The 22427-nt window shown below is 54.6% G+C and overlaps 1 protein-coding gene across 5 annotated transcripts in view; it reads right to left on the bottom strand.

Moving 5' to 3' along the window:
• Positions 1-477: 477 nt before the first annotated feature.
• Positions 478-22427, bottom strand: part of LARP1 (La ribonucleoprotein 1, translational regulator) — a 40822-nt gene continuing 18872 nt past the window's right edge. For 2 of the 5 annotated variants that reach the window (XM_068205982.1, XM_068205984.1), the window contains 18 exons: positions 12442-12503; positions 10852-10917; positions 9957-10125; positions 9261-9392; positions 8952-9095; positions 8147-8309; positions 7779-7923; positions 7389-7563; positions 6401-6570; positions 5770-6129; positions 4508-4631; positions 3710-3915; positions 3509-3615; positions 2972-3123; positions 2557-2701; positions 2265-2374; positions 1640-1767; positions 478-1078 (listed from right to left, as the gene is read on the bottom strand). In XM_068205982.1, coding sequence (XP_068062083.1) covers positions 857-1078; positions 1640-1767; positions 2265-2374; positions 2557-2701; positions 2972-3123; positions 3509-3615; positions 3710-3915; positions 4508-4631; positions 5770-6129; positions 6401-6570; positions 7389-7563; positions 7779-7923; positions 8147-8309; positions 8952-9095; positions 9261-9392; positions 9957-10125; positions 10852-10917; positions 12442-12503 — 2780 coding nt within the window. In that variant the 3' untranslated portion in view covers positions 478-856. Of the gene's footprint in view, positions 1079-1639; positions 1768-2264; positions 2375-2556; positions 2702-2971; positions 3124-3508; positions 3616-3709; positions 3916-4507; positions 4632-5769; positions 6130-6400; positions 6571-7388; positions 7564-7778; positions 7924-8146; positions 8310-8951; positions 9096-9260; positions 9393-9956; positions 10129-10851; positions 10918-12441; positions 12504-18646; positions 18671-22427 lie in introns of those variants that run through there. The other 3 variants (XM_068205981.1, XM_068205983.1, XM_068205985.1) reach the window with 2 other exon arrangements.

The following is a 22427-nucleotide window of genomic DNA, read 5'->3' as shown; positions in this document are numbered from 1 at the left end:
TCCTGGGGCAGCGGGTGCACCGTCCACACAGGCTTGAGTCCAGGTGCCTGCCAGCCTCCCAACCAGCCATCCTCGCAGGAAGGAGTCAGAACAAGCCTATCCTTGGCAAAGGTCCTTTGGTTGACTTCCAAATTGTCCGCGACAGAAGGGAGAGGTGGACAGAGGGAGAGCCAGACCCTCGGGAAGGTGAAGACGCTGGGGAGGAGGGAGCGGGAGAAGGAACAGGGCGATGCTCCTGTCAGAGGTCGGCGTTGGAGAGGCACCGCCGTACGTGGAATGGGAGACGCCAGCCGGGTCGGAGATCAGAGGCTCCGCAGCATCGTCACACGCTGTGGCTTCGGTCCCCCACTGGGGAACCTCGCTCCTCCGAGCTTCCTGAGCGGCTGCCCCGCCATCCGAGGGGGACACAGAGGGGACTCGTTGGGGCCACACAGAGCAGACTTGTTTTGGTAAATCCAGACGAACTTCTAGCAATAATTTAAAACTTGATATATATATATAATAATAAAAAAATCTCCCCTTTCCAACCCAGCCAGAACACATTTTTTTGAAGAGACACTAAGACATGAGTGTGTGCACAGGAGGAGAGAGAAGGGAAAGGTTGGGTCTGCTGGGAGCGGGTCTGGCTCTGGTCAGGGTAGTAATAGCAAAATGGTGTTTTGGATGCAGATCGTCTTTGCTTTCCAGCCACAAGAGAAGAAAATCATGTGCGTTGAAGTTTCTCCCAAGCAGCCTATTCCTGGGAACCCACCTTCCAGCTCCCTTCCTGTCCCACCCCCTCATGTCTTCCCTTCTCTGAGCCATTCCCCACCAACCCACCCCACCCCCCCGGCAGGAAGCGGACGCTGCAGCCTCTCTACTTCCCCACTGTCTGCGACTCTGCAGCTGATGGGGCAGGGGATTGCTGGCTCAGATTTTTGGCATCCTCTTGTGCAGGCTGGCTGGGTGAGGCGTGGGCTTGGCTGGATGGGCACTGGCTGACCGTTTTGCTAGAAGACTGGGATGGGTAGCGCTTCCTGCCATCTCCCCCTGACGTCGTAGGGTATCTCTTGTGTCCACCTTCTTCCCCCATGGGTGGCTGGAAGAGAAGCACCCCAGTATCAGTACAGCCTCCTCCAAATTCAGGTGCCTCCCCCTGGGATCAGGAAACAGCCTTCCTGCAAGCCTCCAATTGCAACTTCTGTCCCTGGCCCACAGGGAACACACACATTCACCCCAAGCACTCAGCTTCCCTGTCCAAATTTCCTGCTGCCAGGTTTGACAGAAAAGCTGACTGACTTCCACAAACTGACCACAATGGTGACAACCTGCTCTTCGTCACCTGCTTCCCACACAGAGGCACAGCCCAGAAGTTTGGGAGCCAAAGCTCCACACAATGCTGGCTCTACTCAAACCATCAAAGCTCCCTTTCTTCCTCCTCACCAGGGAGGACAGGCTCACCCAGCTCCCTTACCCCCACACTGAGTGCGTTTGCCATATTCCAATCCCGCAGTTTGTTCCCAGCCTGGCTGCAATGACTGGGAGTGACAGTAGGTGTCACTGCCCCCCCTCCTGCCACTTGAGGACCCCCAGAATCCTCCATCCTCAGAGGACTGCTTGCAGGGGCCATCAGTGTGGTGCAGGAATTGTGTCTACTCACATCTACTCGGAAGTCCTCGAGGCGCTTGAACTTGCTGAGGTATTCTTGCAGTTTGCTGTTAATGTCCAGATTTTTGGCTTTGGAGTATTTTAAGAAGGCCCAGAACTTTTCCAGCCCATAGAGCTGCCCTGGAGGGGAAAAAAAAAAAAAAACCAAACAACTCAGATGTCAGCAACACAAAAACCAAACAAGACACTTTTCCTCCAGGCTTCCCCACAAACCCTACTGTCCTGCTGATGGGCACAGCCTAGGCAAAATGGGACACCTAGAGGGAAGCAACATACATCAGAGTCCTGGGCAGCCCTCAACTTGGGATGTCCCCAGGCTCAGCTGACTTGGTGGTGACAAGGCTCAGCCATTCAGGGCCTTGAGAAATCCCACAGGAAATGGTGCCTCTGCAGGAATGCTCTGGCAGAGCTGCAGCCTCACACTGCCCTCCTCCAAGCCCCAGCAATCTTTAAGATGGTGATACTCAACCCTCTCCTGTGAAATAAGCAACAGGACATCCCAGTCCTCAACCTACAGCACTAGGTGGCTTCCTCAAAATGATGAGTAGAGGCTCAGAAGGACCATGCAGCTGAGCTACATCAATGCCAATCCCAGGGGAGTCAAAGGAGGCACCTACCAGCTTCATAATCCTTGATGGTCTCTTCTTGGAAGTCCTTAAATATGTCTGGCCGGAATTTCTTCTCCAGCCCGTAGCTGTAGTATCTGAAAAGGCACTCCAGACCGTACCTGGGAAGGGAGCAGCACATGCAGCTCAGATACTGCTGCACACAACACAGGGCAGCAGCAGGAGGCTGAGAACAATCCCAACCCACCTTCAAGCAAGGCAGAGGCATTACCTGAATTTGCTGTGAGCCCTGTAAAAGGCCAAACCCTTAGGAAAGGCCTCTACTCTATCACTACCCTCTTACCTGTATCCCTCCTTCCCATCCTCCACAGCCAGTTGCTTGAACTCCTCATACATTTTCTTGTTGAAGTGATCTCGGAGGAAGAAGGACCAGAAGCGGAAAAGCGTGTTCATCTCCTGGGACTGACCAATGCCCAGTCGTTTTCGCTCTGTTTGGGGAAGAGGGGGTGATTACAAAGCCAATCCTCTCCCAGGGAGTCAGGGGCTCATGTGCAGGAGGGCCCTGTGGCACTGTGACGACACCCAGCCCCTGCAGTGGACACCATGAGCGCAGCCCATGCTCCTCACAAACCGTGGGGACACAGCAGCTGCCAGCAGGGCTGTCCTGTAGAACCCTGCCTGCGTCCATCCCTGACACACTCCTGTCCCAGCATGGCAGCATGGACACCCTGTCCCACCCCTCAGTGCAGGGTCCTTACCGTTAAGGCAGCGCCGCCGGTACTTGTGGTAGACGTGTTGTGTGAAGCCGTTCTCCTTGAGCAGCTCGTGTGAGGGATGCTGGAACTTGGGCAGGGACTGCGGGGTGCAGCCATAGCTCCCAACGGCCGGGGTCCCCTCCGAGGGGCTGGAGCTGAGTGTGAGAGACTCCTGTCAGCACCTTTCCTTGGCACCCCTCCCCAGGAGAGGGGGAGTCACACTCCACCCCACCTGTCTGTTGGTCCCACCCATGTCCTGTACTATGCTGGGTTTGGGACACGAGCCATGGAGCAGTCTACTAGGAAGGCGACCAATGCTTCTAATCAAGTCTCATCTTGCTACTCTCCAAGGCCACAGATTTCCGCCAAGCCTTTCCAGGAAGGGCAGGTTTGATCCCTGTCCTTTCTGCAGTCACCTAACAGGAGACCTCCCCTGCAAGACCAGATGCTGCTTTCCCCTTCCTTCCCACACTCCCTCCCTCCCTCCCTCCCTTTCCCTTTTCTGCCTCCTCCATGATCCTGCACGCCTGTCTCTGGTACCTGATGGAGGCAGTCCGGGGCCTGTGCTCCCTGGAGTCCATAACCCAGCCCACGTGGCACTCCATCGGAGGGTTCGAACTGTGCCTCGTCTTCCTCTTCCGTGGAGTCTGCAAGACACGGTGCATGACGGATGTGCTCCCCTCCTCCTCAGGCCCCAGCTGGGAGCCCCAGCTCCTGTCCCCCAGCCCAGCCTGGTCCCACCTTGGCATCTATCGTCCTGCCCTCTTTCACCACTGGGTAGAACCGGGGCGTCTGCGTCGGGTCCTTGAGCTGCGGCGTGCGCGGCGTGCGGGGGGTCCTGGCGTTGCGGTAGTTGGGTGATTCTGGGACAGTCGTGGGCAAAGAGCGGGCGATGGTGGAGGGCTCAGGGACTCCGAAGAGCTTGTTGGCCAAAGCGTCTGTAGGTACTGCAGGGAGAAAGCCCCACCCTGTCACGCTGGGCTCCGGGCACCGAGCGTCACTACCAGCCGCAGATGGGAAGCAGCAGGGGCAGGAATGCAGGGACACATCCCAGCTCTCCCACACAAGCAGCCTGAAATCCAGTTTGGCCAGAAAGCCCAAATCCTAGCAGCAGATGCAAAGAGCTTCCCACAAGGTATCTGCTTCCTAGTGGTTAACAGCAGCAACAAATCCCTGTCCCCAAGGACACAGCCCTGGTGTCACACAGGCAAACAAGGTCCAGCAGGCAGCTGCCTTCCAGGTACTCAGAGAAGGTCCAAGAGGAAAACCAAATCCCAGGAACTATATCTGAGTCTGCCACGGTTTCCTCACTCCACTGGGACACCCCTGCTTTTGGGGCTCTTCTTCCAGAACCCCACAGCATTCGGCTGGAAGCAATTATCTGGGAAAGATGCAACTCAGAATACTCTGTGAACTAGATAATCCACTACACCTGTGACCCCAGTTCCTTCTCCCCAGCTGCTACCCAGCCTCCAAGAACCTCTCAGCATGAGAAACCTGCACAAATTCGGTCCCATCCATTCATACGCCATGTCTTACCTTGCTGGAACCTGGGGGGACCAGGAGGGACTTCCTGGTTTGGATCCACGGGGGGCTCTGGGGTCAGGGTGTCAAATTGCTCCCTGCTGATCATATTCACCTTCTTGAAGTTCTCCACCTCTTGCTGCATTGGAGGAGGAAGATGGTGAAGAAACTACTCACAACCATGGCTCTACCTGAGCAACAGCCACAACTCTGGGCCCCAAGGGCAGTCACAGGGCCTGAGTACCCAGAGGGCACTGGCTGCACAGGGGCAGGAAGGGGAGATGCAGCAGACAGAAAACTGGGCACTGCACAGGCCACATCTGAGCCACTGATGCTGCCAAGCTTTCAGGGATCCCACAAGGCAGCTTCACTAACCAGCACCTGTTCTTTCAGGCTTTTACCAGCCAGGTCAGAGCCAGTGCAGTAAAGCTCAACATGAGCTCAGTGACCCATTTTTGGCCAGGACCCCCTACCACCCTCCTGTGTCCCTAGAGCACCCCTCCCCACATCCTCACAGCCATGCTGGAACCGGGCACAGCGCTCCCATGGATCTGAAGGACCCACATCTCAGCACACATTGTCCCTGTCACCCTCAGCTTCTGTCACCCCAGAGAGCGGCACTGCTTCAGCAATGGGCCAGGTATCAAGCACTGAGCCCAGCTGGGAGCTCCAGTAAGTCATCCCACCTCACAGCCATTATTTCCGGCACTGAATGAGTCTAGGCAAGTCCCCAGAAGTGAGAGTCACCAAGTTGGGACCCAAGCATTTCAAAACAGCAGATGGGCTTTCTATAAAAAGCCCATGTCTATGCAAACTGACACCAAAATGGAGAAGAGCGTGGGCCAGGAGCAGCCCAGCCACCTATGAATCCGTCCCAAACGCACACAGTCTCCAACAGGCTGTGCCCAAAGCACAGGGCACTACGGGCAGTGCAGAGACGCCCAGTTCCCCTCACAGATCTGGCCCTGCCAGCTGAGATCCTGGCAGCCAGCAGAACAATAGGCCCCATGTTCCAGGTCACCTCACTACTGGCACTTTGTTTACGTGGCTGTAGCCTCACGTCTGGTTACTGCGCTGTGTTTACCCCTGGTATGGCCAAACATGATGCTGGGAGCCAAGAATCCCAAACACTGCAAGAGGACTAATCCCAGCTTAGCTCTACCCCACGAGTAGGCTGTAACCCTCTGCACTGCCCTTTTCACCCCAGCCCAACTGCTGCACACAAGGCTCCCCATCGGCCACACGGATCCCTGCCATCCTCGATCAGCCGCTCTCACCTTGATCTGCGAATACTCTGGCTCAAACTGCTCTGTCCACAGGTCCTGCTCATAGTAGTACAGCCCATCGTTGATCACCTTGGCCAGCTCCGAGCTCATTTTAGCCCTGGAGGTGTGGTTGCCAGTCCGGTCCCCTCCGGGATGGCGGCGCAGGTACGGAGGGGTCTGCGTCACGATGAGGATCTTGTTCACGTCACGGTCATCGATCTCATAATCAGAGTCCTCGTCTGACCAGTCGGTGAAGGTGTTCTTGCGGCCATCCATCTGCTCCATCTCCTCATCAAAGAGGAAGTCGAGCTCCTCAGGTTCATCTTGGTCCTTTTGCTTCTGCTGCTGCGGTGTCTTTGACTCTTCTGGTTTCTGCAGGTAGGGGAGCAAGGGTGACACAGGGTAAAGACCACACAGTGACACAAGACCCAGGTCTTGCCCCCTATTTCTTTACCCCAGCCCATCTGGGGAGAACACTTCATTTACACCACTGAGGACCAGCTCCAAAGGGGTTCAGATGGACACAGGAGAGACCAGGACATCGCTCCCAACAGACCCTACTTGACTGAAGCCTGCCCATGTATGATCCAAGTCACCCCAATCACTGGGAGACTCCCAATCCAACAGCTCCTACATCACTTACCTTGGGCCTGGCTGGGGAAGGTCGGGGTCTCTTCTTCACTTCAATCCATGTCTCTGAATCCAGGTCTGGCAGACTTGTGGACAGGCCCTTGGGCATTGTCTTCAGGTTACTGACTTCCTCTGTTTTGGTGGGGACTGGGCTGGCAGGACGTGGGGAGCCTGGAGCAGACTCTGGAGCCAACAAGAGCCACAAACTAATTTAGAGGGAGGGAGGGAAGCCAGGGGTGTAGGTACAAATTATCCAACCATTCTGGCAGCATGGCACAGCCTAACTGGCATACAGTGGCCACAGTTAACCAGCACAGTGCCCACAGGTGCTAGAGTGGGAATCTTCTGTTAAAGCTATGATGCCAGGGGTGGCCACAGAGCTTTGCAGGTGACAGCTTCCCAGACATACAAAGCTCTAAAGCAGGTGCTCTGCTGCTCTCTGGGAAACCTTCCCGAGAGAGTCTGGAGCCAGATCTTCCATCAAAACTCTTATGGAGCACTAAGATCCTCCACCTGGGCTCTCAGGCCCAGCCCTGGGCTCCTGCCAGACCCTGTGGGATGAGGTGACAAGAGCATGGGAAGCCCATGAAGGACAGAAGACCCTTCTAAAGCACTTGGTTGATGGCTTCACATCTGCTGCCCAATTTGTGCCCAGTATCTCCTCAACCAGTAAAGGAAGGCTGGATTCACAAGTGTCCTCTACTCTGCCCAACAGTTGTAGATTATTTCCAGGCATGCCAAGAGACTTTCAGCAGGACTGACTCTGAATCCCTTCAGCCCTAACAGAGGACAAGCTACATGCAGTCTCTCACACTACCCCATGTCTGAAGGCAGCAGCATTCTCGGGGTCTAAGGACAGAGCCCACACCAACTCCCACCACCAAGCAGAAAGCCACTGGCAGAGCCCTGCCCTGAGAACACTCCTGACTCTCAGGGTCTCAGTCATGCTGCAGTCCCAGCACTGCATCCCACACCTCTCTCCACATTCCCCCAGTGCTCACCAGTCTCCTTCTGGAAGCTCTGCCGGGGCACAAACTCGGGGCAATTGATGAACTGTGAGAAGTCTGTCTGTGTGTAGTCTGCCATAGGAGGGCCAGGCAGAGCCCATTTTTCTGGCTGCTCTTTTCTCCTTATCTTCTCATCCACAATTTCCACCACCTTGCTGTCCTTCAGAGCCTGGAACCAAGCAGTATTTGGTTAACTTAGGGCCTTGCTTTGGGATATTGAGGGACGCAGCCCAAGACATTCCTCCCTGGGAGGTCTAATAGGAGGCAGGAGCAAGTTGAGGACAAGGGAAGGCTCCACTTGCGCCTCATCCACAGTGGGCAGGCATTGCACAGGGGCGATGAGAAGCAGAACAAGGAGGAAAGGTCACCTTTCCTTGCCCTCACCTTGACGATGAGGCTGATGTCGGTGGTCAGTGCCTGCACGCGGTGGAAGCTGGCGATCAGCGTGATGGGCAGGAAGCCGTCCGAGTCCATCTTGCGCCGCAGGAAGAAGTCCCGCTCCAGGTTGTCCACGCTGAAGTAATATTCTCTGCATGGACAATGTGTCAGTGAGAGGAAGCCCCAAACCACCATTCTCTGGGCAACCGCAAAGAAATAACCCCCCCACACACACACTGAGGGGAGCAAGCCTGGGGAGCACAGACATGCCTGGTGCTGGAAGCAAAGCACAGTCAACACCTCAGCTCTAACCCTTCCTATGCATTTGGCTGCACAGTCCCCACCACCCAACAAGGACAGGAGGTAGTACTCACATCTGCCTCTTGATGTAGTCCTTGAGCAGCTCCTGGTCCACGCTGTAGAGCTCAGCACTGCTGATGTTGTCGAAGTAGTAGGTGATGTTGCTGGCGTACTTCTGGGTGCGGGAGCCGTCCGAGCCCTCGAATTTCCGGTATCCATACTGGTAGTCAAAGTGCCCTGGGGGACACCAGGGTCAGCACAGCGCCCCTGGGGTCTACCCCGCCAGATTGGGGTGGACTCCTGCATAAACACTTCCCTCTTCCTGAGGGCCCCCTGGAAGCCTGCAGTGGAGCACCCACATCCCTCAACCTGGATGGTTCTCTGCCACAGAAGAGGCCAGGAACCCTCTTACCCAAGGGTAACTGGGCAGCCCAGCTGACACACAAAGGCCCTACACTGAAGCTGCACAGTGTTAGCACAGACGCTGCCCAGTCAAATGCCAGGGCAGGTGCTCTTTCTCACCCAAGCCATGACCCCTGCTTGGCTCTCAAATGGCATAAAGCCTTCACAGACTATCAACATGCTCCAATTCCTGCTCACACAGCTATGGCAAGGGGCAGAAAACATGAAAAAGAGCTTAGCCTGAGTAGCAGGAAGACATCTGTTTTTATAAAAATACTGGTATGAATTATTTGCTTCATTAACAGCAGATCAACTTACCAGCTGGAATAACCTGCCACAATATTCCCCTGCATCCCTGCAGTGCTCTGCGCTCCCCAGCCCACTTTAGAGCCCCAGATCTCTCAAGCACACAGACACAGAGCTCTGCCCGCTGTGTCACTCTCCCTGCAGTCACACGAGCACACACACGACGATCACCTCCTCTGCCACGGCCACGGCCCCTGCCCCGGCCGCGGCCCCGGCCCCGGAAGGTTCCTCGCACGGCCCCTCCCTCGCTCTTCACGCTCGAGGTCTCATCGTGGTCCTGCCAGCTGCGCTCGTGCTTGTTGTCGGGGTGCCAGCCTGCAGCAGGGGGGAGGAGAGGCAGGAGGGCAGTTAGGGCATGGCAGCACCTCCCTGGAGCAAGCCCGCTGCACCCGGAGCCCTCTGAATGCAGGACAGCTGGGCACCAGGGCTTGCTCTGCCCCGCGGCCGGGCCAGGAGCAGCTCCCCGGCCCGAGCCCCCACCTTTGAGCTCGCTGCGGTTGTTGGAGGGGTGCCTGTGCTGCTCGTTTTGCCGGTTGTTCCGAGAGGCCGTTTTGTCCCTAGGCACCTCTGACTTCATGTCTATCTGCAGAGGGACCCACTTGTGTTTGTTGCCTGCAAAAGGACAGGGTTTGGGTGTGACACAGGTTCGGAGTGTGCTTGCTTCCTCCCCCACAGCCCCCACACATGGAGAGGAGAAAGCAGCAGGGCCTTTTGGACAGATCCTGTCCTCTGACATCCCTCCAGGCCTCACTGGGTGCAGAAGAGCTCTGACCAGGACTCTGAGACATGGAGGGACGAGTCAGAACTTGCCTGTGGCAACTGTCACAGCACTTGTCCTTCCTCTGCCCCTTTCTGCCTGCCCAGGCTCAGGCCAGACTGAGCCCACATGTCAACCACAGCTGATACAACCCACAGCAAGGGACTGTTCTGTGCCACCCTGGAGCACACAGGAAGGCAGGCTCCTGCCCTGCCCCTAGTTGGGACCTGCTCCACCTGTTCCTACCAAAATGACACCTGAAGCCTGCAAACACCTTTTCCCACAGCTGTCCCTGCACTGGGATCATGTCCTGCAGCAAGGCCCCCAGGGAAGGCAGAGGATGCTTCCTTCTGCCTGAGGGTTGGAAAGGGGAAGACAAGCTGAGCCTGGGGGACTGTCCCCACCAGCTCCTGCCTTACCTTTCTTCTTCTGGGCTGACTTCTGGTTGTCATCATCACCATTCTTCTCCTCCCCAGACTCATCCGATTTGGTTTTCAGGCTCTCTTTGCCATCACTCCCGTCCCCCTTTTCCTGCTCTTTCATGTCTTTCTTGACAGGCAGCTTCCGAAGGGACGGTGCTTTGTGTGGCTGCTGGGGACACACCAGTACAGGAAAATGTGAGAGGTGGGAGTAGTGAGGAGCTGGAGGCAGAGCCCAGCTGTCCCAGCAGGAACAGGAAGACTCTGCCCTAGGCTGGGTACATCCCTGCCCTGTACCTCCCAGAGCAGTCCTGCTCCTAGGGAAGGGCTCATGGCTGAGCAGGGCAAGGGCTCATTGAGACACCAAGATGGGCCAACAGGGAGACCTCGTGCTCATGGACAGGTTTGTCCTGTAAAGGACCAGACTGCCCCAGTGACAAAAGGGTGAGTGACCACCTTGCCCTGACAGACAGCCAGGAGCTAGCAGAGCAGCATCCAAAAATAGAAAGGTTTCAATGACACCCACGTCCTCAGCAGGGAGGAAGGGCTGAGCCCCTTCAGCACACCAAACCTTTCTCATGCAATTTCAGTTCCTCGTGTGGAGCTCCTGACTTTGGCCCAGTCCATTCCTGCACAGAGCAGCCCTGAGGAGAGTCAGTCTGGGAGCTGGCCTACCTGCTTCAGCCAGCCCAGGGTTTAGAATGGGCTTCAGGTTCCCAGAATAGCACTGAGGGAGGGAGGCAGCCCTAAAAGGAAATTCCCTGCACACTATTCCTGGCTGCCTCCACACTGACACTCAGCACCCCAAATGGCCCAGCTCAGCCAGTGCTTCCAGACGGATAGGGAGGTCTGCAAGGGCCATATCCTGCCCATCACAATGGTTCTGTGTTCTTACCTGGACGCTCTTGTGGGCTATTTCTCCAGGTGTTGGCCAATTTGTGGCATCACCAAAGTCACCAACCTTGTACCAAAGAGAAAGATCCCGTTAGCACGTGTTCCCTGCAGCAGGGAAGAACGCTTTCCACCCATCACTGTCCCACAAACAGCTGTCCCCAGGAGGCTGGAGGGGGACACCCACACTGCACATATACCACCCCTCTACCCACCAAAGCAGGAACCCTGAATTAATTCCAAATAGCTGCAGACAAGTTTATGTCCATCAGACATTGTAACGAGGCTGCACCACTCCTGCAAGCTCCCAGCCTCTCACTAAATATTCTGCCCCAGCAGCAGCATTTGGCAGCAAGTTGCCCAGAGTAATTCACTCAATTACAGGCACCATCCCTTGGACAGGGAAAGCACTCAGCTTACGGCATTCTAAATACACCTGATGCAACTACATTCCACTGAAGAAGCTCTTCCAGCTAGTTGCAGGCACAGCCAGGCACAGCCCCAGTCAAGCGCCCAACTACAACCACCATGTGCTGCCAGCAAAGCAAGGGCATGGTCTCAGAGTGGGTGAGAAAATTCAAGCAGGTGAAGGGAACTCCCTCATTCAGTCACCCCATAGGCACACAGGGGAACATCAACTACTTCTCTGATGAATAAATGACCTGCTCACTATCATCACTTCTATCTCTTTTGGTTTCAGAGGACCTGCAGGACACAGGAAAGAAGCCAAACAGCTGCCCAGGCACCAAAAGAATCATGGCTGGTCACTGAGTTTACCTGGGCACAGAAACTCCTCCTTGTGGGATTGCTATTTCTGAATTAATTTGGAGTCAAAGGAATTTTTTGTCCCTCAGGAGATCACATCTTTACATGCGGGTGCCATGCTCCTCTGCCCAGGAGGCAAGTTTACTGGGAAAACCAATTCCAGTGCAGGGCCATGCCTGTCTCACAGAGAGGAGCACCAGCCATCCCAGGGCCTTCCTTTTTCCAAAATGGAACATAGAAGGAAAGTCCTATCAAGTTGCAGATACATCTCTACTGGCTTCTGGGAGCCAACACCAACAGCCCCTGTCCCCAGCTGGGCCCCAGAAGAAACTGTCCCTCCATCACCACTGATTCCCTGGAACAAATTGCCCTGGTTCCTCCAGAGGAGTTGCTTTCTCTGACATCCGTTTCCCTGGCTCTCTGTCTGCCAGCGAGGAACAGACTGCACAAAGAAGGACAGAGCTGCAGACACACCACTGTCACACCCTGCCTGCACTGCAGGGCTGGGCATGGGCTGGGCCCACAAGGAATTTGGGGTGTCCTCACAGCAGGTGAGAGGTTTTCCACATCCAGGACTCCTCCAGGTGCCTCCCTGTTAGAGGGGAGGTGAGAAGGTCTCCCCTGACCTAGCTGGGCAGAAAACCAGTCACAGCAGCATGCAAGACCCCTAAAATGCTGAAGAGAAAATAGAGAACAAGGCTGGCACATCAGCCTCTCCACAACCAAGCTTGTGAAGGGAGAGTTCTGCTCTCCAGACTCTTGAGAGGCTCATGCAGCACTGACTGCACCAGAAACTGAGGGCCAGCGAGGAGAGCAGGCACAGCCTTACCTTGCTTCCTTTCCTCTGTCTCGGGTTGGCAGCTCTCACCACTTTTGCTGGAGTTGTAAGTTCTGCAAGAGAAGGACAACATAAGTGTTAAAACACAGCTGAGGGCTGTGAGTGGGAGTGTTGGCTCTGGGGAGAAGTGGGTAGGAAGCAAAGCAGCTCCCCCTTGAGCAAAGGAGGGCTAACAGGAAAAGGTAAACAGAAAACACAGCCAGCTCCTGCCTCAAGTCTCAGAACTGCCCCATGAAGATCAGAAAACCCCTGACCAATCCAGGTGGCCCAGAGATGGACTTTTAACCCATCCTGCTGCAGGATGGCAGTCCCTGCCTTAGCTCTGCCCTCCCCAGCCGGGGAGCACGGGGGGGGCAAGGAGCTCAGCTCATGCTGCAAAGCACCCACAGAACAGCAAAACAAATGTGCCCTTGAAAAGTCAAGACCCATCACGGCACTGTGAGGCCGGTGCTCCCCAAGGAGCAGAGCAGGGCTCTGACAGAGAGATGCAAAAGTCTGTGGCTGCTGAATCCTGGTTTGAAGTCAGGCATCCCAGCAGGGACAGTAAGTTCAAGGAGGAAATGTACAGAGAGAATGAGCCAGACACATCAAGCTCCTAAATCTGCTACAGCTGAAAGTATTTAGGCACTGAAGCACCTGTGGGGTGTTTTAACACATCAGAGTGAGACTGTTAGGGTTCACACCACCACAGACCTCACAGCAAGTCAAGATCTCAACCTCACCATGGCCCGTCTTGGCTCTAGCTCACACAGCACCTTCTTACAAGCAGAAAAAGGAATTCGACTTGCTTTGTCCCTCAGGTCTGGCTGCAAGGTCTCTGATCAGGCTCACACAGGGCACGCAGAGTCTGAGCAACAGAGCAGCACAACCTGCCCAACACCAACCAGCCCCACACGGATGAGGGTCTCCTCCAGGACGCTGGTGCTCCACAGTGAGAGGAGAGCCCACTGGGCCCTGCCCCAAAGGGCAGCCTGTGCCAGGTGCCAGGCTGCTGCGGCGAGGATTTCTGCTGACTCACTGGCTTTGTTTAGAAGAAAAGCAGCCCTGACTGGGGTAGGGTGAGGGTGGGAGCACAGGCTATCTGGGGATGCCCCAGGAAACACCTTGAGTAGCCTATTCAGCTCTGCTCAAAGCTGCCTTTGATCTCCCTCACAAGGCTGGACAACTTTGCCTGGATGATCAAAACCGGTCCCCTTCTGAGCCTCGAAACCAGTGATTCATCCTGGCCTTGCTCAGAGGCTTTGAAGTGTCAATAAGGCAGAGTCAGACATGGCAGGACAGAGCCATGTGCACTCTCCTTCCCCAATTCCTATCTCTATGGCTCCTGCATGGGGATTTCAAGTGCAGAACAGTCCAAGCTCTCAGCTGGATCCCTGAACCCTCCCCTTTTCCCCCAGGACCTCCCCAACCCACCTGCAGTGCCTCCCTTCAGGAGCAGCAGCAGTCCCACGTGTCCCTCATTTATTCCATGTGCACTTCATTGAGAATCCTGGCTCCACGGCACAAAGCTTGCCACAGGGTTTTTAAACTTCCCTGCTAGTGTAGGAAGAGCCAGCACTTTCAAAACAGCCCCCAAAATCCTCCACTCAACACCCACAGATGTCACCAACTAAATATAGCTTCAAAAGGCACCAGGAGCGACAGCACAAACCCACAGCCAGCCCGGTTCTCCACGGACACAGAGCACCCTGCCTGCTCCATCAGCACTGATGGGACTGGCACAGGCGGGTCTCCGGCACTGGGGGACAGCAGGGACAGCTCTCTCCCTGCAAGGATCCCACCCAGGTGCCTGCTCCCTCCACAGCACAGCCCCAGCGCTCACAGCAATGGCATCCAGCCCCTTCTCCTCCAGCTGCTTCACCTCAGGAGCCCTCAAGGCCTTAGATGTTCTTGTGCCTTTTTTTTGGGAACCAGTCAAAGAGAGGGGCCTCACAAGCAGCACTGAAGAGGACCAAGGGGCACAGGCTGCAGGGGCAGGTGCCGCAGACTCCATCTCTGCGGGGGAGGGAGGAGATTGTTTGAAACAAGTTCTGCTGCTTTCCTTATCTGCAAGATATGAACAGGGATCCCTTATCTCGCTGAGGTGCTGAGAAGACTAATTAGCATTTGCAGAGCACTGGGGAAGACAAAACACAAAGCAAAGGGCTGCAGTCCAGCAGGGAGGGAGGCTGTGGAGCATGGATGGAGCCAAGATCCAGCAATTCATGGTGGAGACCAAACTAGGAGATGGAGAGGGTGTGACTGTGCTGGTGGACACGTGGCCAGACACAGCATTTGTTGAGCCAAGATCACGGCTAGCAGAGGCCATGCATGCCTGGCACCCTCCAGGGCACAGCAACATAACCAGGGGCACCAGCAACACATCTTGTGGTCTTCAGCTGAGAAGACCTCCTGCAGGAAAACCTCACTGCATCAGCCTGGCAAGGGGAGAACAAGCAAGTGCAGCTCATCCCATGCAGGAGCTCAGCACAAGCAGTGAGGGACACTGGATACTGCCTTGGTTCACAGCCGAGCCTTTAAGAGCTGCTGACAGATGTCTCAGACCTCCGGGTGTCTCACAACCCTCCTTCTGCATCTGTTTGGTGGCAGTAAGCAATTTCAGTTGCACTAGCAGTGCCTGACCACCTCCTGAGAAACAGGGCCTCTCAGTGTGAGAGGACAGACAAAACAGCTGCAGCAGGAGCCAGGGCTTTAGTGGTGTGAGGCTGGCACGGGGACAGCGGGCAGGCAAGCAAGGAGCAGCTTTGCCTGCGGCCACAGAGCAGATGCTGGCACAGCCAAGAACAGAAAAGCAGGTCTTGAGTTTTGATCTGCTGCCTGCAGCCAGAACCTGATCATTTGTCCAGCCAAGGGGTTGCCCAGCCACGAGGAGATTATTTCTTAGCAACCAAGGGGATGAGGCAAAGGTGGGAGCACCCACAGCAGCTATCACAGCCAAACCCTTCCCGAGGCTGTGCCACAGCCAGAGTACTCGCCAGCTTTGGACACTCACTCCCAAATGCACCTGACAAACACCAAGGGCAAAGCTGTGCAGACATCTCGTGCTTTCCTGCAGCCCACACCTGGCTGGGGCACAGAGTCCTGGGGTGGGAGGCTCACAGGGGCATCCAGGTGAGCAAATGCCTCTTATCCTTGCACAAGCACCAGATAGCCAGAGTGACAGCAGATCCACAGCTAAATGTCCCTCCGCCTCAACAGGGACATCTGATGTAGGACCACTGAACTCAGCCAAGGAGACATACCTACCACCTTATCTGGGAAAATGAAACCAAACACCCAGCAACTGGTTTTCTGCCTTTCCTTGCATCCAATGGAATTTCTAATGGAATTTTAGACAAGGTAAATGAAGAGAGGGAATAAATCTGCAGTGCTGGGCAGAGACCTGGCATTACTGGAGAAATACGTGTACCTATAGCAAGAATGCTGTGAGGGCTGCTCCAGGTGTACCACTCATGTGCAATGCAGACAAGGGCTCCAGCAGCAGCTGGACAGCCTCAGAAGGCAGCCCAGGCTCCCAGCAGGAATGCAGAGTCCTCAGCTCTGGCACACTGTCCCTGACACAGCATCCCCTCCTTACCCAGCAGCCAGGTCGACAGAACGGAGCCATCCCGCTCCCTGCTCCACAGCCTGGCACCTACCAGAAACTGCTGATAAAGGTGGTTCCAAGCCAAGAGCCTGGACTTTGTGCTGAAGAGGCTGAGGCAGGGGCACATGCTCTGTGATGCAGGTCCTGATGGGGCTGCAGGAGCCAAACCAGTATCCCCAGTTTCCCCAGAGCCCTGGCAGGAGCTTGAGGGTGCTGTATGAGACAGACGACCACGTGCCCAGCAGTCCACCAGGATCCACTTCACTCTTCTGTCTCCAAACAATCCTCCCTCCTTCCCACACTCCACAGAACACTCGTGGCACATGTGAAGACTAGGTCATAACCCACACAACAGGGCACCCACTCTGGCATCGAGGTTTTTAGGTGAGAAAGAGAAAGTGCAGCTTGGGCAAGGGTGAGTCAAGAAACATTTTAAAAAATGTTTCTGTGTGGGATTTATCTGTTTTCCCAGGAAAAAGATAGCTCCTTCAGAGTCATTTCGTGAGGGCAGAAGAGTCCCTCCTGGGGTGCTGACACACGGGGAAAGATGTGGTTAAACAGCACCAACCCTCAAAGAAATTCCTGTAAGACAGACCCAGCAGGCAACCTGCCGCAGGCAGGCAGGCCAGGACCCCACTGTGGCTGCAGGAATCCCCTTCCTGGCCCAAAAGAATACCTAGGGAGACAACAGCTCCAAAGGTGCATCCCCACCTTCCCAACATGAGAAACTCAGGCCACCAACCCTGTCCCTGTCCTTGCTCCAGGAGTCAAGCAATCTCTCTCCCAGGGTGACCTGACCTGCACAGCAGCAGGGGCATGACATGGATTTGGAGACTCTCCCATGGCACTCACCACTGTCCATGCACTCAGCGCAGGACTTGCAGTCTGAGCCTGCCCAAGCCATCAGAGGACACAGCTGGTGAGCCTTATGTCCACCAACAGCACACAGGGACATTTTTAGGATCAGTCCTGCAGGCCAGATGTGACCTGCAAGCCAACAGTCCCAGGTCCCACCAGCAGCCTGCCTCTTGCAGACAGTGACAAAGTTCTTTTCTTTTTGAGTCCATACCAAAGAGGACCCCCTGAAGTTACAGGCAGAGAAGCCTTGGGGGATAGGCAAACACTTTATGCCCCTTTTGTGGGTGCTGCACCCATTTCTGCATCAGCAAGAGGCTGTGGTGGGCAACACACCCTTACTGTAAAGGGACTGGGAAGCATCAGCAGATGGGAGGGGACCTCAGCCTCCCCAGGGAGCAATCTGGTAGCACCCCTGTGTGCAGAGAGGTGCAGATACCCCTAGAGAACAATCAGCAGATCCACCCTGCCCTGCCTCCCAAGGAGCTGCTCCCAGCACGGCCTCAGCCTTGTGCCAGAGCTGAGATGGGAAACACTTGTTGCTGCAGCTCCACACATGAGCTTTAGAAAAGCCTGGGATTTATAGCACTGACTGCTTGGCATGCTCACATTTTGCTGAAGGCATCACAAGGCACACAAAGCCACAAGGGTCCAGGACAGGCTCAGCCCACAGACTGCACCTCCTCTAGGAGGTTTGCAATGTTTTACAGCTCTACCTCCCACCAAATCACAGTGGCACATGAGTGAATGGAGGGGGAAACAAGGGAGCACTGGATGGAGCTCTCTGACAGCTTTAAATGAGATGTTATCACAAGGACATCTCCCAGCACAAATGGGTTGGTGCCTCCACAACAGGGGCTCCCACCTGCTCTTGGGGACTGCAGAGAACCACAGCCAGCCCCACCACTCGCAGCACGTGGTCTCACAGCTCCCAGTGGGCAGTGCTTGGCCTTGCTTACTAAGGTAAGAGAAGTATCTGCAAGACCTCAGCAATATCAGAAGTTTCCTGTACGTGCAAGAAAAACTGCAGAAGAATGGCCAAGGTCAGGACCAAGCAGAAGACTGGATCCTTAAGGTGGATGGCTGAGCAGGCTTCAGGCTTGTAAAGCACAGGGGAAGCCTGCTCAGCTGGAGCAGGAGATAATCTGCAGGTACCCTGGCTCAAAGCCTTCCAAGCAATTTTCCACACGTCCTCAGCAGAAGCTCCACTGTACAAGCCCTACTGTAACAGCAATGGAAGCAAAGAGCTGCCTACACCTCTCTGCAATGTAAGCTCTGCAACTGCTGCAAAGATCACTCTCTAAAAATAACTTCAAAAAGGGCATCTGACAGCTCCACAGAGAGCATGAGAACACTCCCACCTGGGTGTCCCAGGCAGCTCCAGGAACTCAGGAGTTTGACCTGGAAATGTGCAGGGAGGTAGAGCCAGGACAGCACTGTCACAGGCTGAGTGTGGGCATCTGAGTTATAATCCCAGCTCTCCAAGCCCTCACATCCCTCAGCTGATAGTCCTGAAAGCCCCGGAAGAGGAGGAGCAGCTCAAGACACGTGCAGAGCCCACCTCTGCTGACAGCACAAATGGGCAGCACAGGGAGCAGGGGCTTCAGTCAGACCACAGCCCTCCTCAGGGAGCTGAGGAACAGCATTGCTCCTTTAAATGCACAAAGCTGCTACAAGCTCTACGCACATGCATTATCTGCAGGGTCTGACATCTATTTCCAGAGCAAATGAGGGGCAGGAAGGGTCTGGACTTACCAAAAATGCATGATCATCTTCACGGCAGCCTCTCAGTCCAAGACAGAAACGCTTCAACTTGTGGCCAGCTACACTCCAGGAGGAGCGGGTTAGGAAACGCCGACGAGCATTTCTAACATTAACACTGTCAGTGAGGGCAGCCTGGATTCCTCCTGGCACAGACAGCTACTATTAAAGGTAGCAAATGAACTCCCTCTTAAGGGCGAGTGACATCTTTCCACCGCCTTTTCAAGCAAACCTCTTCCCTGAAGAGGATTTCTAGGAAACTCCTGACATACAACCCATGCTCACAGCCCTGCACACAATCCCTGAGATGCCAGGCACACACAGAATGAGATGGCACATGAACCAGCTCCCACACAGTTGTCTACAAAAAAAAAAAAAAGGAATCCTAAACTAAGGATTCTCTCCAGGGAAAGCCAATGGTTCCCAGAAACCAAGAAGCATGGCACAGGGGACACAGCCAAGGTCACCCAGCTGACCAGACTTCAGAAACTGTCAAACATGAGGAAGCTGTGCTGGCTCAGGCCCCCACAGCTGCTCAGCCACCCTGTTCTCTCTGAGCAGGGAAAAGGTATCGACCAGCTCTGCAGGAAAAGCTACTCCAGAACCAGTGCCTGACCCAGTACATCTGGTGCAGACACATCTCCAGCTGGAGGAGCATGTCACCAGCAATTCCTCTGCCGGCATGGAAGGCAGAAAAGTCTTCAAGGACACCTGCAAACACTGTCAGGTTAAATGGTTCAGGGACAGGGGCTGGAAAAGCCGGCGGCGCTGCAGAGAAAACGCCGTGTCAGTCCGGGCCCCTGAGAAAAGGCACGAGTTGATCCAGCTGCCGCTCTGGGCACGAGGCACAGCAAGGACACCTCAGTGCTAGGACAGGAGGCCTCCCGAGGCAAGGCTGCAGCAGCCCAGGGTATGCAAGTGAGCCAAATTGTGGAGGAGATCGAGGGTCAGGCCCTCCTCCCAGCCAGCTCAGAGACCAGCTGATAGTTCATGACCTAAAAACTAAAATCAGTGGTGGGGGAGAGGGAGGGTTGACATGGACAGGAACTACAGGGCAGACACCAGGCAGGACTCACAACTCCTTATAAAACAAAACAAAAAAACCAACCCAGCCCACTCACCTGGGAACAACTGATTTGCAAATTAAAAGGGGGTGTCCACCCTCCAGGAGGGATCAGGAACAGTTTCCCAGTTTCCTCCGCTCCAGTTTACCTCTGCTGCACCGTTCTGCCAGTTCTGCCAGGCTCTAATGAAAAGCTAGTTAACAGTTAATTATTACCCATTCAGACACACGATCCCCTACTCTGACTGCCGGCCGGGAGGGATAAGACAGTCACGTGATGCAAAAATCCCGACCTTATGAAAGCACAGGCAACTATATTTAGTTGGAAAAACGATGACCCAGCGAGCCTGCTCCTCCCTGGCCACCCCTCGGGGGGGTGGCCAACCTGCCACCTCCCAGTATCCTACCTCCATGGCACCCGGGAAGATCCCCATCCAGCAGGAGCTGTCATACATAAACAGGGACACCCGGCACGGGAGCAAGCCCTGTGTGCACGTCCAGGCTATCCCGGGTGGAGGGGCCAGCCCAGCACACAGCCCCAGCTGGGGGGACCCTCCCTCCCCATCCTCAGTGCTCTGCAGCAGGTCACCTTGTCAGCAGCAAAAGCTGATAAGCACCAAGAGCAACAAACAGGGGCCTAGCCCAAGGTCCTGGACCTTATCTTGAAAGCAGGAGGCACACTGGGAACCTGACCAGTGTGACCAAGCATAGGAGACGCATGCAGCGGCAACGCTCCAGCTGCTGGCTTCTCCATGCCCAGGGCTGGTGATGCCCAGAGCTGGTGACAGGAGTTTGACCCCCTGGATCAGTCTAGCCCTCTCTCCTCAGGGCTGGGTGACCGAGACAGACAACAGTGTGCTCAGAATGGAATGAGAGCCAAGGCAGCACCACTGCTGCGGAGAGATGGCCCTAGGAAAAAGGTGCAACAACAAAATCCAAGAGCATCACCTGCTCCCTTCTGCAGTGAAAGAGCGTCAAAGCAGAAGAAAAACAAAAAGCCTGAGGAACAGACATCATTAATCTCTTGACATCAACAGAAGGGTGCTCTCTGCCTGGATCCTGCTGTGGCCGATGAGCCAGCACAGCCAGAGGCACGAGAGAGAGGAGGTCACTGCATCGCTGCCGATCCCGTGCTGACACCATCCCTTTCATGGCCGTCAGCCTCTTCTGCAGCTGCATCTGGGGACTTGGAAGCTGACAAAACCCTTCCTAGGAAGCATCTGGTACGTCTCACTGTAAATATTTAACAACAAAAAGGCAGGAATTGAGAGCCAAGCGCCTGCAGAGAGACCCTCCAGCTCCAAGCGTTCACACTGTCTAGGAAGAGACTGCAGCTCCCACTGTGCCAGTGGAGGGGGAGAGGGGTTGTACAAGGCAAAAGTGTGAACTCTGCACAAAATATGCCTCTGGAAAACCTGTCATCTCAAAGAACAGAATGGGTTTCCAGAAAGGAGACTGTGATGTAATTCAAATAGCATCATTCTGAATTCCTCCCGCTGTGATTCCAGGACCTTCCTGGAGACTTTGGCAGAGGCATCCCTGCAGGACCAGACTGTCCCCTGAGCAGTGGCCACTTGCTAAGTGACCACTTAACCTTGCCCTCAGCCTGCACAGCTGTAAACCTGCCTCCCTGGCTGCACAAGAACAAGAAGAGACTGAGCAGCAGCTCAGCTTGTGAGGTCAAGGAACACAAAGCATAGAAATCCAGCTCCATCTCCTGGGGCAGGGGAAAGTAATAGTGATTTGGTGGTAGGAGCATGTGCAGCAAACTTTCCCAGGAATTTAGGGAAGTCATACCTAGGTCTCCCACTAAGCAGGATGTCTCTAAATGTACTGTAGAAATCTTACAGTCTCATAACCACCTGGATTAAACTGAGCACAGGTATGGGGGCTTCCTCCTGCTGGTGAATCCAGAGCATTAAAATCATGACAAGGCACTCAAATATCCCTGTGATCTTTGAGAGCAAGCAGAAGGGCTGCTTTTTGTGCTACTTCAGGATTACCGCACCTCAGCTGAGTTGATTTCAAGGCATGCTTTTACAAGCAGAAGATACAGAATCCTCACTTATGCCCCCCACATTAAGCAAGATGCAGAGACATTCCAGGTTTTTCTAAATAACTCTGATATAGCAACTCTGAATTTCCTGGGTTCACATTCACATGAATCCTGCTGCATAAACCACTCTCTCTAATAAAGCAAATTCCTGGGCTACAGGTGGCTGCCTCCCATGTCAATACAGAGCACAGAAGAGTACAACACTCTAATCAGACTAAGTCTTCCCAAAGGAGTCAAGAATACCCAATTACAAAAGAGTGCAACATAGGAGTTTCCTAATTTAAAAATCCATCTCCCCTCCTTTTATTTCTAAAGGATTAAGAACCACTTCCTTGCAGTGGTAGTATCACCCTCATCTCTTTATGGAGAACTTCACAGTGTTTAATTCAAAGAGGCATTTATGAACTCAAGAAAGATATCTCAGACACTGCTGACAGTTGTACAAAATGATTAGGTCAGGGTGCAGCAGATGAAAAAATGTCATCAGGAGTGGTGAAACCAAGACAGAGCATCACTTGCTGCTCTGTTGAACACCAGCACATCCACAACTGCATCCTGCAGTCAGCTCTGGTCTCTGGAATTCAACAAGGGCACAGGGCTGTTACAGCTGCTCAAAGAAAAGCAATTAAACCACCCAGAGGCAGCTCCTCGAGAGG

Source organism: Anomalospiza imberbis, chromosome 15 (assembly GCF_031753505.1).
Source record: "Anomalospiza imberbis isolate Cuckoo-Finch-1a 21T00152 chromosome 15, ASM3175350v1, whole genome shotgun sequence".
Classification (NCBI taxonomy): Eukaryota; Metazoa; Chordata; class Aves; order Passeriformes; family Viduidae; genus Anomalospiza; species Anomalospiza imberbis.
This window is presented reverse-complemented; position numbering and strand designations above follow the sequence as displayed.